The following is a 19,150-nucleotide window of genomic DNA, read 5'->3' as shown; positions in this document are numbered from 1 at the left end:
CCACTCAGCCCAGTGTTAATAAAATAATGATAAAAAAATAAATACAAATAATACAATAAAAAATTATAAAAAACACTAAAATAATTAATACAATAAAATACTATAAAAATGACTAAAAATAATACAACAAAATAATACAATATAATAAATAAAAAAGATAAGTGACAATAAAATTAATTTTAAAAAAATACAAATAATGTCAAATAAAAATTCCACAACAAGTTTTAACCGATACCACCACCACTTTGCCACAGCAACGCGTGGCCGGGCACAGCTAGTATATATATATATTATATGTGTGTGTGTATGTATCTGCTTTATTGCAGGGTGTTAACAAGGGAGAGCAAGGAGGTTCTCTATATATACTATATATATAAAACTCTGAATTATGGCAGGGTGTGAACAGGCTTTTAAAGCATGGCCTTCATTTCCTTGTTGTTTTTGTGTGCGAACCCGAGGCCATTTTAATGGAGGAAAGGGGACAGCCATGACGCAGGTCTTGGGTTCGAGTCCTGCTCCTGTTGAGTTTTGGGGAGGAGTTGGGGGGGATTCATGCATCAGCAATAATAACAATCTGGAAGTGACGTGGCAGGGAGGGAGGGGAGCCGGCCAGCGTTCTCTGGGCGCCTTATGTAACCCTGCAGTCTTGCCGCACCAGCGCAGCTTGGCCTGACCTTCCCTCCCCGGTCTTTTTGTATACAAAAAATTGGGTTTTGTGCCGGCCCAATGGCTTCCAAACAACCCATTTGTCAGGCTGAGACTTACATCTTGTTATTGCTGTCTTGAGTGTTTTGTGAAACCAAAAATAATACTCGTATATAATTCCTGCATTTGATTTTATACATATTTAATTTCTCCCAAGGGCAGCATTCTGTTTCAAAAAGAATGATTAAAATTTATTATTATTATTATTATTATTGCTGCTGCTACTATTATATTTTGATACATAACCCGCCATGGCTCCCCTTCGGAGTAGAGGTATAAACAGCGTAAATAAATAAAAATAAATAAATTATTTTGTGAGGTTTCCATGCCCTCAACCCACTGGAGGCCCTGAAGAATTATTAAATTATTAAAAGAATTATTATTATTATTGCTATTATATTATAATTGCACTTTGTAACCCGCCTTGAGTTGCCTTTGGGGTATAGATAGAAATAGTGTAAATAAATATAAAACAATAAATTAATTTGTGAGGTTTCCATGCCCTCATCCCAGTGGAGGCCCTGAAGAATTATTAAATTATTTAAAATTATTATTATATTATTATTATTATTATTATAAGTGCCATATGTAACTGGCCTTGAGTCCCGTTTGAGGTAGAGATATAAATAGCGCAAATAAACAAAAATAAATAAATTATTTTGTGAGGTTTCCATGCCCTCATCCCACTGGAGGTCCTGAAGAATGATTAAATTATTAAGAAGAATTATTATTATTATTGCTATTATATTATAATTGCACCATAACCCGCCTTAAGTCCCCTTTGGGGTATAGATAGAAATAGCCTAAATAAAAAAATAAAATACTTCCATGCTCTCATCCCACTGGAGGCCCTGAAGAATTATTAAATTATTAAAATAATTATTACAATTTTATATTATTATATTTTTACTATTACTATTATAAGTGCCATACGTAACCCGCCTTGAGTCCCCTTCAGGGTATAGATAGAAATAGCGCAAACAAATATGAAAAAATAAATTATTTTATGACTTTCCATGACCTCATGCCACTGGGGTGTCTATTCTCTTTATAATAATAATATTAATAATCTAATATAATATATTAATAATAACAATAGAATAATAATATAACTACATATTATTTTCTCAAAGGGGAGCATTCTGTTTAAAAGGAATTATATTTTTTTATTACTATTTTGTGACGTTTCCATGACCTCATGCCACTGGGGTGTCTATTCCCTTTATTATAATAATAATCATGATATTTTTAATAATAATCATAATAATATAACTACAGATTATTTTTCTCCAAGGGGAGCATTCTGTTTAAAATTATAATTTTTTATTATTATTTTGTAACTTTCCATGACCTCATGCCACTGGGATGTCTATTCCCTTTATAGTAGTAGTAATAATAATAATAATCATTTATTTATTTATTTTATTCACTACATTTATATCCCGCCCTTCTCACCCCGAAGGGGACTCAGAGCGGCTTACAAATTAAATTTGCATACAATATTATATTATTAGCATAGTACAATACTGGCAATAAATTACTATATTGTACTATATCAATATATATATATTGCAATATTATTAGTAATATAATATAAAATATAATTAGTATTATTATATTGTATTATTAGTATTATATTGTATTACAATACAATATTATGAATATTATATGTATATACAATGTTATATTATTATATATTATTGTAAATCATAATATAATAACAATATAATTATAATATAGCAACAATGTAATAATAATAATAATAATAATAATAATAACAACAATATACAGTAATAATAATATATTATAACAATAATAACAACAACTTTATTTTTGTACCCCACCTCCGTCTCCCTGAAGGGACTCAGGTCAGCTTACACAGGGACAAGCGCAATAAACATAGTTAAAATACAAAATATAACATACTAAGTACATACATAGTACATTTTGTGAGGTTTCCATGACCTCATCCTACTGGGATGTCTGTTCCCTTAATAATAATACAGTAGAGTCTCACTTATCCAAGCCTCGCTTATCCAACGTTCTGGATTATCCAACGCATTTTTGTAGTCAATGTTTTCAATATATCATGATATTTTGGTGCTAAATTCGTAAATACAGTAATCGCTACATAGCATTAATGTGTAATGAACTACTTTTTCTGTCAAGTTTGTTATATAACATGATGTTTTGGTGCTTAATTTGTAAAATCATAACCTAATTTGATGTTTAATAGGCTTTTTCTTAATCTCTCCTTATTATCCAACATATTCGCTTATCCAACGTTCTGCCGGCCCGTTTAGCTTGGATAAGTGAGACTCTACTGTAATAATAATTTTATTTTTGCACCCGCCTCCTGACCTTATTACGTTATTAAAATGTTATATCATTACATAATAATAATAATAATAATAAGGAAGTGCTGCGATTGATGGCTTTGTGGCTTTCGTTGGCTAACTTTTCTCTTTTCTTTGCAGGTGAACTTCACGGTTGACCAGATCCGGGCCATCATGGACAAGAAGGCCAACATCCGGAACATGTCTGTGATCGCCCACGTGGACCACGGGAAGTCCACGCTGACGGACTCGCTGGTGTGCAAGGCCGGCATCATCGCCTCGGCCCGGGCTGGCGAGACCCGCTTCACCGACACCCGGAAGGACGAGCAGGAGCGATGCATCACCATCAAGTCCACGTAAGACCCCCAGACCGCTATCATTATTATATTTATACCTTTATAATAATGAGGGATGGAACTCACTATTATTACTATTATTATTACTATTATATTTATTTATACCCTTATAATGTGGGATGGTACTTATTATTATTATACACTTATAATAATGAGAGATGGTACTCGACACGTCATTATTATTATTACATTTATTTATATCCTTATAATAATGAGGGATGGTACTCATTATTATTAATATTATTACTATTATCATCTTTATTTATGCCCTTATAATGAGGGATGGTACTCACATATTATTATTATTATATTTATACCCTGCTTTATCTCTCCCAAAGGGGACTCAATATGCTATTATTGTTGTTGTTATTATTGTTATATTTATACCATGCTTTGTCTCCCCCAAAGGGAACTCAAGATATTATTACTATTATAGTTATTCTTATATTTATACCATGCTTTATTTCCCCCAAAGGGGACTCAAGATATTATTGTTATTGTTATTATTATTATATTTATACCCTGCTTTGTCTCCCCCAAAGGGGAGACTCAAGATATTATTATTATTATTATAGTTATTCTTATATTTATACCATGCTATATCTCCCTCAAAGGGAGATATTATTGTTATTATTATTATATTTATACCCTGCTTTGTCTCCCCAAAGGGGACTCAAGCTGTTTTTATTATTATTATTATTATTATTATTATTATTATTATTATTATAGTTATACCCTGTTTTATCTCCCCCAAGGGGGACTCAAGATATTATTATTATTATTATTATTATTATATATACCATATAATATTATGGTATATATTTTAATATTATTGTGTATATTGACTTTTATGACTGTTTTTAATCATGTTGAAGTTTTACTGCTCGGTTTAATGTTTTATCTGATTCGTGCTGTCGTGTCTGGGCATGGCCCCATGTAAGCCGCCCCGAGTCCCTCCGGGGAGATGGGGCGGGATATAAGAATAAAATTATTATTATTATTATTATTATTATTATTATTATTATTATTATTATATTACCATGCTATAAATATTATTATTATTATTATTATTATGGGCCTGCCCTTGAATGCCTCTTTCTCCTCTTCCTTCTCCGTCCAGGGCCATCTCTCTCTTCTACGAGCTTTCGGAGAACGACTTGGCTTTCATCAAGCAGAGCAAAGACGGCTGCGGCTTCCTCATCAACCTCATTGACTCCCCGGGACACGTGGACTTCTCCTCCGAGGTCACGGCCGCCCTGCGCGTCACCGACGGGGCCTTGGTGGTCGTGGACTGCGTCTCCGGTGAGCAGCCCGACTTGTTTAGGGCTTAGGAGAGAGAGAGAGAGAGACACCTCTTGGAGGCAGTATTTTCGAGCTGAATCAGTCCTTTGCTTTATTTTCGTAACAACCCTTCCGTGACATCAGATGTTAGCGGTGTGTTGTTGACACAAGGTTGGGTGTCAACTGAATACATAAATTGCTCAGGCGGGTCTTCGACACAGGACCGTCATCCCACATTGTCAGGAGGATGCCTGCAAAAGAATTATTATTATTGCTATTATATTATAATTGCACTTTGTAACCTGCCTTGAATCCCCTTCGGGGTATAGATAGAAATAGCACAAATAAATATAAAAACATAAATTACTTTGTGAGGTTTCCATGCCCTCATCCCACTGGAGGACCTGAAGAATTATTATATTATTAAAATAATAATATTATTATTGCTATTATAGTATAATTGCACTTTGTAACCTGCCTTGAGTCCCCTTTCAGGGTATAGATAGAAATACCGCAAATAAATATAAAACAATAAATTATTTTGTGAGGTTTCCATGCCCTCATCCCACTGGAGGGCCTGAAGAATTGTTAAAAGAATAATAATTATTATTGCTATTATATTATAATTGCACTTTGTAACCTGCCTTGAGTCCCCTTTGGGGTATAGATAGAAATAGCGCAAATAAATATAAAAAAATTAATTATTTTGCGAAGTTTCCATGCCCTCATCCCACTGGAGGCCCTGAAGAATTATTAAATTATTAAAAGTATTATTATTATTACTGCTATTATATTATAATTGCACTTTGTAACCTGCCTTGAGTCCCCTTCGGGGTATAGATAGAAATAGTGCAAATAAATACAAAACAATAAATTATTTTGTGAGGTTTCCATGCCCTCATCTCACTGGAGGGCCTGAAGAATTATTAAATTATTAAAAAGAATTATGTCACCACCGTCCACTGTAATATTATAAGTAATATTTCATGCCATGTATAATACATAATTATTAAACTACTAGCTGTGCCCGGCCACGCGTTGCTGTGGCAAAATGGTGGTGGTATTGGTTAAAAATTGTTGTGTAATTTTTATTTGACCTTATTTGCAATTTTTTATTAATTTTATTGTAAGTTATATTTTTATTTATCATATTTTATTAATTGTATTGTATTATTTTTAGTTATTTTCTGTTATTATAGTATTTTATTGTATTAATTTTTAGCGTTTTTTATTATTTTTTTATTGGGTTGCTAGGAGACCAAGTTGGAGGAGCTTGGCCTTCTAACTGGCAGCAATTGGATAAAAACAATTATTCCTCTCCCTCTAATTAGGACTTTATTTTTCTTTTCTTTTTGTTGTATCAACCTTGAGGCATGGATGATGGGTTGTGTTGTCAAATTTTGAGGTTGGGGGGCCTGTAGTTTTGTTGTTTTGTGGGTCGCCGTGATGCCATCACTCTTTTATATATATAGATATCATTACAATATGTCTCTCCCTTGCTCCTTTCTTTCTGTGCCGGCCAGGGGTGTGTGTCCAGACGGAGACGGTCTTGCGCCAGGCCATAGCGGAGCGCATCAAGCCGGTGCTGATGATGAACAAGATGGACCGGGCGCTGCTGGAGCTGCAGCTGAAGCAGGAGGAGCTCTACCAGACCTTCCAGCGCATCGTGGAGAACGTCAACGTCATCATCTCCACCTACGGAGAGGGAGAGACCGGCCCCATGGGAAACATCATGGTCAGCATGACGCAGTCATAGTATTATTATTATTATATATTATATTATGGTAGTATCACGGGATATATTATATTATTTTATATTATCAGATTATATATTTATATTATATTTTATTATGGTAGTATCATCATATTGTATTTTATATTATATTATTATATTATCAGGTTATATATTATACTAGCTGTGCCCGGCCACGCGTTGCTGTGGCGAAGTATGGTGGTATGGGAAATAAAGTCTTGAGGAATTGGTGGTAGTTAAAGTGAAGGGTAAAGGTGCCGGCCTGTTTATGTCGGATAAATGAAACTCTACTGTATATTGATAATCTTATATTATCTGCTTAGAACTGGATTATATGAGGCCCCTTCTTCACAGCTGGATAAAATGCACACTGAAGTGGATTATATGGCAGTGTGGAGTCAAGATAATCCAGTTCAAAGCAGATAATATAAGATTCTAAATGGGTTATATAGCTGAGTCTACATTGCCGTATAATCCAGTGCAAATTAGATAATCTGTGGAAGAGGCCTAAGTGAAGCCTAACTCTGCCTGTCCCCTGGGCTAGGTCAATTGCTAGGAGACCAAGTGGGTGGAGCTTAGCCTTCTAACTGGTATCAACCTAGAGCCGTGGATGAACACTTCCCAAGTGTTATTATTATTATTACTACATAGGATGGATGGTCCCTGGGATTGCTGCTATTATTATTATTATTGAGGCTGGATAGCCCTGGGATTGCTCCTATTATTATTATTAGAAACACCAGATGAACTATGGGACTTCTCCTATTATTATTATTATTACTACTACTACTACTACTATTATTATTATTATAACAAACACTGGATGGCCTCTGGGACTTCTTCTATTATTATTATTATCAACACAACGACGTTGTATGGCACAGCAAACAAGATAGATATGCTGGATTTCGAAATCCATTATTATTATTATTATTATTATTATTATTATTACATAGGCTGGATGGCCCCTGGGATTGCTATTATAATTATAATTATTATTATACTGAAGTGGATTATATGGCAGTGTGGACTCAAGATAATCCAGTTCAAAGCAGATAATATAAGATTCTAAATAGATTATATAGCTGTGTGGAAGGGCCTTGAGTCTACATTGCCATATAATCCAGTTAAAATCCGATAATCTGTGGAAGAGGCCTAAGTGAGGCCTAACTGTGCCTGTCCCCTGGGCTGAGTAGGTTGCTAGGAGACCAAGTGGGTGGAGCTCAGCCTTCAAACTGGCAGCAATTGGATAAAAACTATTATTCCTCTCCCTGTAATTAGGAATTTATTTTTCTTTTCCTTTTTGTTGTATCAACCTAGAGGCATGGGTGATGGGTTGTGTTGTCAAATTTCGAGGTTGGGGGGCCTGTAGTTTTGTTGTTTTGTCCGCTGCCCTGATGCCATCACTCTTTTATATATATAGATTGAATTATTATATGTTTTTATATAATGGTAGTATATGATATTTTATATTATTTTATATTATTAGATTATATATTTATATTATATTAAATTATGTATTATGGTAGTATCATGTGATACTTTATTTATTTTATATTATTAGATTATATATTTATATTATATTGAGTTATTACATTATTGTTATATACGTGATGGTCATATCATATTATATTTTATATTATTTGTTATTTTATATTATCGGATTATATATTTATATTATTATTTTGAATTATACTATGGTTGTATCATGATATTTTATATTGAATTATTTTATATTAGGTTATATATTAATATTATATCAAATTATTACATTATTATACTTACATAATGGTAGTATCATATTTTATATTATTATTATTTGTTATTTTATATTATCAAATTATATATTTATATTATTGAATTATTATTGTTTTATATATATATATATATATATATATATATATATATATATATATACCATAATATGGTAGTATCGTGATATTTTATATTATTTATTTTATATTATCAGATTATATATTTATATTATTATATTGAATTATTATTTTTTATATTTGTTATTTTATATTATCGGATCACTTATTTATATTATTGAATTATTATTATTGTTTATATATATATATATATATACACACCATAATATGGTAGTATCGTGATATTTTATATTGTTTATTATTTTATATTATCAGATTAAATATTTATTATTGAATTATATATTAGGGTAGAATATTTTATATTATTTCATATTATCAGATTATATATTTATATTGAATTACTACATTATTATATTAGGCTATGCTAGTATCATGATACTTTTTATTATTACTATTTATTTTATATTTATTATATTTATAATTGTATTACATTTATGTTATGTTTTACATTATAACAATTATCAGAGACATCTATAGGTATGTCTAATTCTTCTGTATGATATTATTATATATATTAGGGTAGTATCATATCTATATATATATATAAGAGTGATGGCATCACGGCGACCCACAAAACTACAGGCCCCCCAACGTCGAAATTTGACAACAACCCATCATCCACGCCTCTAGGTTGATACAACAAAAAGAAAAGAAAAATAAAGTCCTGATTAGAGAGAGAGGAATAATTGCTTTTATCCAATTGCTGCCAGTTAGAAGGCTAAGATCCTCCAACTTGGTCTCCTAGCAACCCAATAAAATAATAAAAAAACACTAAAAATAATTAAAAACACTAAAAAATTAATACAATAAAATACCATAATAACAAAAAAAACACTAAAAATAATACAAGAAAATAATAAAATATAATAAATAAAAAGATAACTTACAATAAAATTAATTAAAAAATACAAATAACGTCAAATAAAAATTACACAACAATTTTTAACCAATACCACCACCACTTTGCCACAGCAACGCGTGGCCGGGCACAGCTAGTGATATTTTATATTATTATTTCACATTATCAGATTATATATTTATATTGAATTTTTACATTATATTAGGCCATGCTAGTATCATGATACTTTTTATTATTACTAATTATTTTATATTTATAATTATGTTACATTTATGTTATATTTTACATTATAACAATTCTCAGAGACCTCTCTAGGTATGTCTAATTCTGTCCTAATCCTTCCAGATCGACCCAGTGCTGGGGACGGTGGGCTTTGGTTCGGGCCTGCACGGCTGGGCCTTCACCCTGAAGCAGTTTGCGGAGATGTACGTGGCCAAGTTTGCGGCCAAGGGCGAGGGGCAGCTCAACGCGGCCGCCCGGGCCAAGAAGGTGGAGGACATGATGAAGAAGCTCTGGGGGGACCGCTACTTCGACCCCGCCACCGGGAAGTTCAGCAAGGCCGCCAACAGCCCCGACGGGAAGAAGCTCCCCCGCACCTTCTGCCAGCTCATCCTCGACCCCATCTTCAAGGTACGGAAGGAAAGCCCATCATCCTCCGCCTGGATTTTCTCTCTGCGCGTGATGACGGAAAACATTTCTTCACTTTGACCTGAACGCGCCTCGGCGCCTGAAGAAATCTTTTCTCAAGATCTGATGCAGGGGGTCCCAAGGACTGAATACTACAAATTATCATTAGTTTATATTATTACTTTTAATTAATACATTCATTTATTATATTATATATATTATACTAAATATTATTATTTTATATGTTTAATACAATCATTTATATCTATATATATAAAAGAGTGATGGCATCAGGGCAGCGGACAAAACAACAAAACTACAGGCCCTCCAACCTCGAAATTTGACAACACAACCCATCATTCATGGCTCTAGGTTGATACAACAAAATGAAAAGAAAAATAAAGTCCTAATTACAGGGAGAGGAATAATAGTTTTTATCCAATTGCTGCCAGTTTAAAGGCTAAGCTCCTCCAACTTGGTCTCCTAGCAACCCAATAAAAAAATAATAAAAAACGCTAAAAATTAATACAATAAAATACGGAAAACATTTCTTCACTTTGAGCTGAACGCGCCTCGGCGCCTGAAGAAATCTTTTCTCAGGATCTGATGCAGGGGCTCCCAAGGACTGAATACTACATATTATCATTATTTTATATTACTATTTTTAATTAATACATTCATTTATCTATCTATATAAAAGGCTTTTGGCATCATGGCAATTCACAAAACAACAAAACCCAACACCCCCCAAACTCTAAAATTGGCAACACAATCCATCATCCCTGCCTCCAGTAAGATACAACACAATCACACAAAAAACACAATCACAACACCCCCCAAAAAAGGCCAAAACCCACAACAGGCAATGTGCCATGCTTTCTATATTTTGTAATATAGAAATCTTTTCTCAAGATCTGATGCAGGGGGTCCCAAGGACTGAATACTACAAATTATCATTATTTTATATTATTACTTTTAATACATTCATTTATCTATATATATATAAAAGAGTGATGGCATCACGGCAGCGGACAAAACAACAAAAGTAAACACCCTACAACCTCGAAAATTGACAGCACAACCCCTCATCCATGCCTCTAGGTTGATACAACAAAAAGAAAAGAAAAAGTCCTAATTAGAGGGAGAGCAATAATTGTTTTTATCCAATTGCTGCCAGTTAGAAGGCTAAGCTCTGTTCACTTGGTCTCCTAGCAACCCACTCAGCCCAGGGGACCCTTTACCTTAACTACCACCAATTCCTCAATACTTTATTTCCCATACCACCATACTTCGCCACAGCAAAGTGTGGGCCAGGCACAGCTAGTTATATTATATTATATCTATTATACTAAATATTATCATTATTTTATATTATTTTTAAAACATTTATTATATATATTATACTAAATATTATAAATATTTTATATTATTATTTTAATACATTTATTCATTTATTTAGTATATATTATACTATATATTTTATGTAATTTTGATACATTTATTCATTTATTATATAATACTAAATATTTTATATTACTATTTTAATATTCATTTATTATATATATTATGCTATATGTTATAATTTATTATTATTCATATATTATATATTATACTATATAATTTATATTATTTTAGTCCATTTATTTTATATATTACACTATATGTTATAATTATTTTATATTATTTTAATACCTTCATTTATATTTATAGATTATAATTTTAGATTATTTTAATACATTCATGTATTTATTATGTTATATATTATGCTATAATAATTATTTTAGATAACTGCTTTTCATGTTTGATTTTACAATGTGTAATTTGTCACTGTTTTTATTATTGTTGTGAGCCGCCCCGAGTCCCCTCGGGGAGATGGGGCAGGATATAAGAATAAATTTATTATTATTATTATTATTATTATTATTATTTTAATACATTTATTATATTGTACTATATACGCAATACTAAATATTATTTTATATTATTTTAATACATTTATTCATTTATTATACTATATATTATTATTTTATTTTAATACATTCATTTATTTAGTATATATTATGCTATATATTATAATTATTTTATTTTATTATTTTAATACATACATTTATTATCTATATTATGCTATAATTATTTTACATTATTTTTAATACATTCATTTACTATATTATATATATTATACTATACTATATATCAGGGGTCCCCAAACTAAGGCCCGGGGGCCGGATGCGGCCCTCCGAGGTCATTGACCTGGCCCCCGCCCTCAGTTTTATAATATAATATATTGTATATACATATAATATTGATGATAATATTATAATGTAATACAATATAACACTAATAATAATACCATATAATAATATTAATTATATATTCTACATTACATATAATATTACTAATAATATTACAGTATAGTGGTATAGTTCAATATAGTAATATAAAATGCTAATATTGTGCTATGCTAATAATATAATATATTGTATGTACATATAATTTGTAAGCCACTCTTGAGTCCCCTTTGGAGTGATAAGGGTGTGATACAAATGTAGTAAATAAATGCAGTAAATAATAAATAAATAAACAAACAAATAAATAAATTTTAGACTTAGGCTCGCCTAAAGTCTGAAATGACTTGAAGGCACACAACAACAACAACAACAACCCTAATTAACTTGACTATCTCATTGGCCAGAAGCAGGACCACACTTCCCATTGAAATCCTGATAAATGTATGTTGGTTAAAATTGTTTTTATTTTTAAATATTGTATTGTCCTTTCATTGTTGTTCCTGTTGTTGTTGTTGTTGTTGTTGTTGTTTTTGCACTACAAATAAGACATATGCAGTGTACATCGGAATTTGTTTGCATTTTTTTTCAAATGATAATCCGGCCCCTCAACAGTCAGAAGGATTGTGGACCGGCCCTCGGCTTAAAAAGTTTGGGGACCCCTGCTATATATTATGATTATTTTATATTATTATTTTAATACATTTATTAGTACCTTTTATACATTGATTATATTGTACTAAATATTAGAATTATATTATGATAATATACATAATATAATTTAAATAAAAATAATAAAATTAAATATAATTCAAATTAAAAATAATATACATTTTCTGTCCTTTCTGGGAAGGTGTTTGACGCCATCATTTATTATACTATATATTATTATTTTATTTTAATACATTCATTTATTTAGTATATATTATGCTATATATTATAATTATTTTATATTATTATTTTAATACATATATTTATTATCTATATTATGCTATAATTATTTTATATTATTTTTAATACATTCATTTACTATATTATATATATTACTAGCTGTGCCCGGCCACGCATTGCTGTGGCGAAGTATGGTGGTGTGGAAATTAAAGTATTGAGGAATTGGTGGTAGTTAAGGTAAAGGGTCCCCTGGGCTGAGTGGGTTGCTAGGAGACCAAGTGAGTGGAGCTTAGCCTTCTAACTGGCAGCAATTGGATAAAAACAATTATTCCTCTCCCTCTAATTAGGACTTTATTTTTCTTTTCTTTTTGTTGTATCAACCTAGAGGCATGGATGAGGGGTTGTGCTGTCAATTTTGGAGGTTGTGGGGTGTTTACTTTTGTTGTTTTGTCTGCTGCCGTGATGCCATCACTCTTTTATATATATAGATACTATACTATACATTATGATTATTTTATATTATTATTTTAATACATACATTTATTATCTATATTATGCTATAATTATTTTATATTATTTTTAATACATTTATTTACTATATTATATATATTATACTATACTATATATTATGATTATTTTATATTATTATTTTAATACATTTATTAGTACCTTTAATACATTGATTATATTGTACTAAATATTAGAATTATATTACGATAATATACATAATATAATTTAAATAAAAATAATAAAATTAAATATAATTCAAATTAAAAATAATATACATTTTCTGTCCTTTCTGGGAAGGTGTTTGACGCCATCATTTATTATACTATATATTATTATTATTTTATTTTAATACATTCATTTATTTAGTATATATTATGCTATATATTATAATTATTTTATATTATTTTAATACATATATTTATTATCTATATTATGCTATAATTATTTTATATTATTTTTAATACATTCATTTACTATATTATATATATTACTAGCTGTGCCCGGCCACGCATTGCTGTGGCGAAGTATGGTGGTGTGGAAATTAAAGTATTGAGGAATTGGTGGTAGTTAAGGTAAAGGGTCCCCTGGGCTGAGTGGGTTGCTAGGAGACCAAGTGAGTGGAGCTTAGCCTTCTAACTGGCAGCAATTGGATAAAAACAATTATTCCTCTCCCTCTAATTAGGACTTTATTTTTCTTTTCTTTTTGTTGTATCAACCTAGAGGCATGGATGAGGGGTTGTGCTGTCAATTTTGGAGGTTGTGGGGTGTTTACTTTTGTTGTTTTGTCTGCTGCCGTGATGCCATCACTCTTTTATATATATAGATACTATACTATACATTATGATTATTTTATATTATTATTTTAATACATACATTTATTATCTATATTATGCTATAATTATTTTATATTATTTTTAATACATTTATTTACTATATTATATATATTATACTATACTATATATTATGATTATTTTATATTATTATTTTAATACATTTATTAGTACCTTTAATACATTGATTATATTGTACTAAATATTAGAATTATATTACGATAATATACATAATATAATTTAAATAAAAATAATAAAATTAAATATAATTCAAATTAAAAATAATATACATTTTCTGTCCTTTCTGGGAAGGTGTTTGACGCCATCATTTATTATACTATATATTATTATTATTTTATTTTAATACATTCATTTATTTAGTATATATTATGCTATATATTATAATTATTTTATATTATTTTAATACATATATTTATTATCTATATTATGCTATAATTATTTTATATTATTTTTAATACATTCATTTACTATATTATATATATTACTAGCTGTGCCCGGCCACGCATTGCTGTGGCGAAGTATGGTGGTGTGGAAATTAAAGTATTGAGGAATTGGTGGTAGTTAAGGTAAAGGGTCCCCTGGGCTGAGTGGGTTGCTAGGAGACCAAGTGAGTGGAGCTTAGCCTTCTAACTGGCAGCAATTGGATAAAAACAATTATTCCTCTCCCTCTAATTAGGACTTTATTTTTCTTTTCTTTTTGTTGTATCAACCTAGAGGCATGGATGAGGGGTTGTGCTGTCAATTTTGGAGGTTGTGGGGTGTTTACTTTTGTTGTTTTGTCTGCTGCCGTGATGCCATCACTCTTTTATATATATAGATACTATACTATACATTATGATTATTTTATATTATTATTTTAATACATTTATTAGTACCTTTAATACATTGATTATATTGTACTAAATATTAGAATTATATTACGATAATAGACATAATATAATTTAAATAAAAATAATAAAATTAAATATAATTCAAATTAAAAACAATACACATTTTCTGTCCTTTCTGGGAAGGTGTTTGACGCCATCATGAACTTCCGCAAGGAGGAGACGGCCAAGCTGATCGAGAAGCTGGACATCAAGCTGGACACGGAGGACAAGGACAAGGAGGGCAAGCCTTTGCTCAAGGTGAGCTGAGACAGCCAGCACTGGGGTGCCTGTGGACACGGGTTGGGCTCCTTCTGAAGGCTGACTCTTTCCATGCTCTCAGGCGGTGATGCGGCGCTGGCTCCCGGCCGGGGAGGCTCTGCTCCAGATGATCACCATCCACCTGCCTTCGCCCGTGACCGCCCAGAAGTACCGCTGCGAGCTGCTCTACGAGGGGCCCCCCGACGACGAGGCCGCCATGGGTAAGCGCCCCCCCCCACCCTGCACACCTTTCTAGTCCTCATCAAGGATTTACTTGCCAGGGAGAGCAAGATGAACACAGCCCCCACTATTAGCCCCACCTTCTCCCAATCCAGAAGTTCGAAAACATACAAATGAGAGTAGATGAATAGGTGCCTCTGCGGCGGGAAGGTAACGACGCTCCATGCCAGGGGTCCCCAAACTTTTTAAACGGGGGGCCAGTTCACAATCCATCGGACCATTGGAGGGCCGGACTATAGTTGGCCATCGAGCAATAATAATAATTAATAATAATAATAATAAAACAGCAATAATAATAAAAAAGAGGGTTGGAAGAGACCCCTTGGGCCATTGAGTCCAATCCCCTTCTGCCTTTGTGCACCAAAAGCACAAGCAAAGCATCCCTGACATAATGGCCACACAGCCACAATGTTAATAATAATAATAATAATAATAATAATAATAATAATAATAATAATAATAATAATAAAAACAGCAATAATAATAAAAAGAGGGTTGGAAGAGACCCTTTGGGCCATTGAGTCCAGTCCCCTTCTGCCTTTGTGCACCGAAAGCACAAGCAAAACACCTCTGACAGGTGCCCACCCCGCCTCAATGTTAATAATAATAATAATAATAATAATAATAATAATAATAATAATAATAATAATAAAGAAGGTTGGAAGAGACCCTTTGGGCCATTTAGTCCAATCCCCTACTGCCTTTGTGCACCAAAAGCACAAGCAAAGCACCCCTGACAGATGGCCACCCAGCATCAATGTTAATTAATAATAATAATAATAATAAAGAGGGTTGGAAGAGACCCCTTGGGCCATTTTGTCCAACCTCCTTCTGCCTCTGTGGACCAAAAGCACAAGCAAAGCACCCCTGACAGATGGCCACCCGGCCTTAATATTATTATTATTAATAATAATAATGGTTGTAAGAGAAGAAGAGAACCCTTGGGTCATTTAGCCCAACCCCTCTCAGCCCTTGTGCCGTGGGGGCCAGATAAATGGCTTCGGTGGGCCGCATCCGGCCCCCGGGCCTTAGTTTGGGGACCCCTGCTCCATGCGGTCATGCTGACCACATGACTTTCGAGGAGGCTACGGACAACGCCGGCTCTGCGGCTTATAAATGGAGATGAGCCCCAACCCCCAGAGTCAGACATGACTGGACTTAATGTCAGGGGAAAACCTTGACCCTTGACCTTAACTACCACCAATTCCTCAAGACTTTATTTCCCAGAACACCAGACTTCGCCACAGCAACGCGGGGCCGGGCACAGCTAGTCTATATATATAAAAGAGTGATGGCATCAGGGCAGCGGACAAAACAACAAAACTACAGGCCCCCCAACCTCGAAATTTGACAACACAACCCCTCATCCACGCCTCTAGGTTGATACAACAAAAAGAAAAGAAAAACAAAGTCCTAATGACAGGGAGAGGAATAATAGTTTTTATCCAATTGCTGCCAGTTAGAAGGCTAAGCTCCGCCCACTTGGTCTCCTAGCAACCTACTCAGCCCAGGGGACAGGCACAGTTAGGCCTCACTTAGGCCTCTTCCACAGATTATCAGATTTGAACTGGATTATATGGCAGTGTAGAATCAAGGCCCTTCCACACAGCTATATAACCCATTGAGAATCTTATATTATCTGCTTTGAACTGGATTATCTTGACTCCACACTGCCATATAATCCACTTCAGTGTGCATACTAAACATAAAGACATCCATACAACAGACATTCAATACCACCACGACCTCAACAATTTCTCACCAACACCACCAGACAACAACACAGCAACGCGTGGCTGGGCACAGCTAGTGTGTGTGTGTGTGTGTGTATATATATGTATATATATATAATATTATGCGCTATTACAAGTGTATTGTAATACAATATAACAATACCATGCAATATAATAATTATATATTCCATGTAATGTTACTAATAATGTAATACAATATAATTTATTACATGTAATATTTCTAATGTGGTAATACAATGTAATATAATAATTCTATATATTGCATGTAATGTTACTAATAATGTCATACAATATAATTATTATCATTATACACTATTATAAGTGTATTGTAATACAATATAATAATAGAATTATATATTACATGTAATAGTAATAGTATTGTAATACAATATAACAATACAATGTAATATAATAATGATATATTCCATGTAACATTACTAATGATATTGTAATACAATATAATTTATTACATGTAATATTTCTCATATGGTAATACAATGTAAATAGTACAAAGTAATATAATAGTTATATATTGTATGTAATGTTACTAATAATGTAATACAATATAATTTATTACATGCAATATTTCTCATATGGTAATACCATGTAATAGTGCAATGTAATATAATAATTATATATTACATGTAATATTTCTAATATGGTAATACAATATAATTATACAATGTAATATTATAATGATGTATTATAATGATATATTACATGTAATATTTCTAATATGGTAATACAATATAATATAATGATATATTACATGTAATATTTCTAATATGGTAATACAATATAATAATACAATGTAATATTATAATGATATATTACATGTAATGTTTCTAATATGGTAATACAATATATTATAATGATATATTACATGTAATATTTCTAATATGGTAATACAACGTAATAGTACAATATAATATTATAATGATATATTACATGTAATATTTCTAATATGGTAATACAATGTAATATAATAATGATATATTACATGTAATATTTCTAATATGGTAATACAATGTAATATAATAATGATATATTACATGTAATATTTCTAATATGGTAATATAACGTAATAGTACAATATAATATAATGATATATTACATGTAATATTTCTAATATGGTAATACAATGTAATAGTACAATGTAATATAATAATGATATATTACATGTAATATTTCTAATATGGTAATACAACGTAATAGTACAATATAATATTATAATGATATATTACATGTAATATTTCTAATATGGTAATACAATGTAATAGTACAATATAATATTATAATGATATATTACATGTAATATTTCTAATATGGTAATACAATGTAATATAATAATGATATATTACATGTAATATTTCTAGTATGGTAATACAACGTAATAGTACAATATAATATAATAATGATATATTACATGTAATATTTCTAATATGGTAATACAATATAATAATACAATGTAATATTATAATGATATATTACATGTAATATTTCTAATATGGTAATACAATATAATAATGATATATTACATGTAATATTTCTAATATGGTAATACAATATAATAATACAATGTAATATTATAATGATATATTACATGTAATGTTTCTAATATGGTAATACAATATATTATAATGATATATTACATGTAATATTTCTAATATGGTAATACAACGT

General features: G+C 31.3%; 1 protein-coding gene across 1 annotated transcript in view; it reads left to right on the top strand.

Annotated features, from left to right (window-relative positions):
* Positions 1-19,150, top strand: part of eef2 (eukaryotic translation elongation factor 2) — a 34,813-nt gene that overhangs the window by 4,360 nt on the left and 11,303 nt on the right. The window contains exons 2-7 of the mRNA XM_062960616.1: positions 3,183-3,397; positions 4,518-4,699; positions 6,202-6,413; positions 9,528-9,812; positions 15,360-15,473; positions 15,556-15,694. Of these exons, the coding sequence (XP_062816686.1) occupies positions 3,183-3,397; positions 4,518-4,699; positions 6,202-6,413; positions 9,528-9,812; positions 15,360-15,473; positions 15,556-15,694 (1,147 nt within the window). The remainder of the gene's footprint in view (positions 1-3,182; positions 3,398-4,517; positions 4,700-6,201; positions 6,414-9,527; positions 9,813-15,359; positions 15,474-15,555; positions 15,695-19,150) is intronic.

This window comes from Anolis carolinensis, unplaced genomic scaffold (genome assembly GCF_035594765.1).
Source record: "Anolis carolinensis isolate JA03-04 unplaced genomic scaffold, rAnoCar3.1.pri scaffold_7, whole genome shotgun sequence".
Taxonomy (NCBI): domain Eukaryota; kingdom Metazoa; phylum Chordata; class Lepidosauria; order Squamata; family Dactyloidae; genus Anolis; species Anolis carolinensis.
The sequence above is the reverse complement of the archived record's forward strand: the minus strand, read 5'-3'. Positions and strand labels throughout refer to the sequence as shown.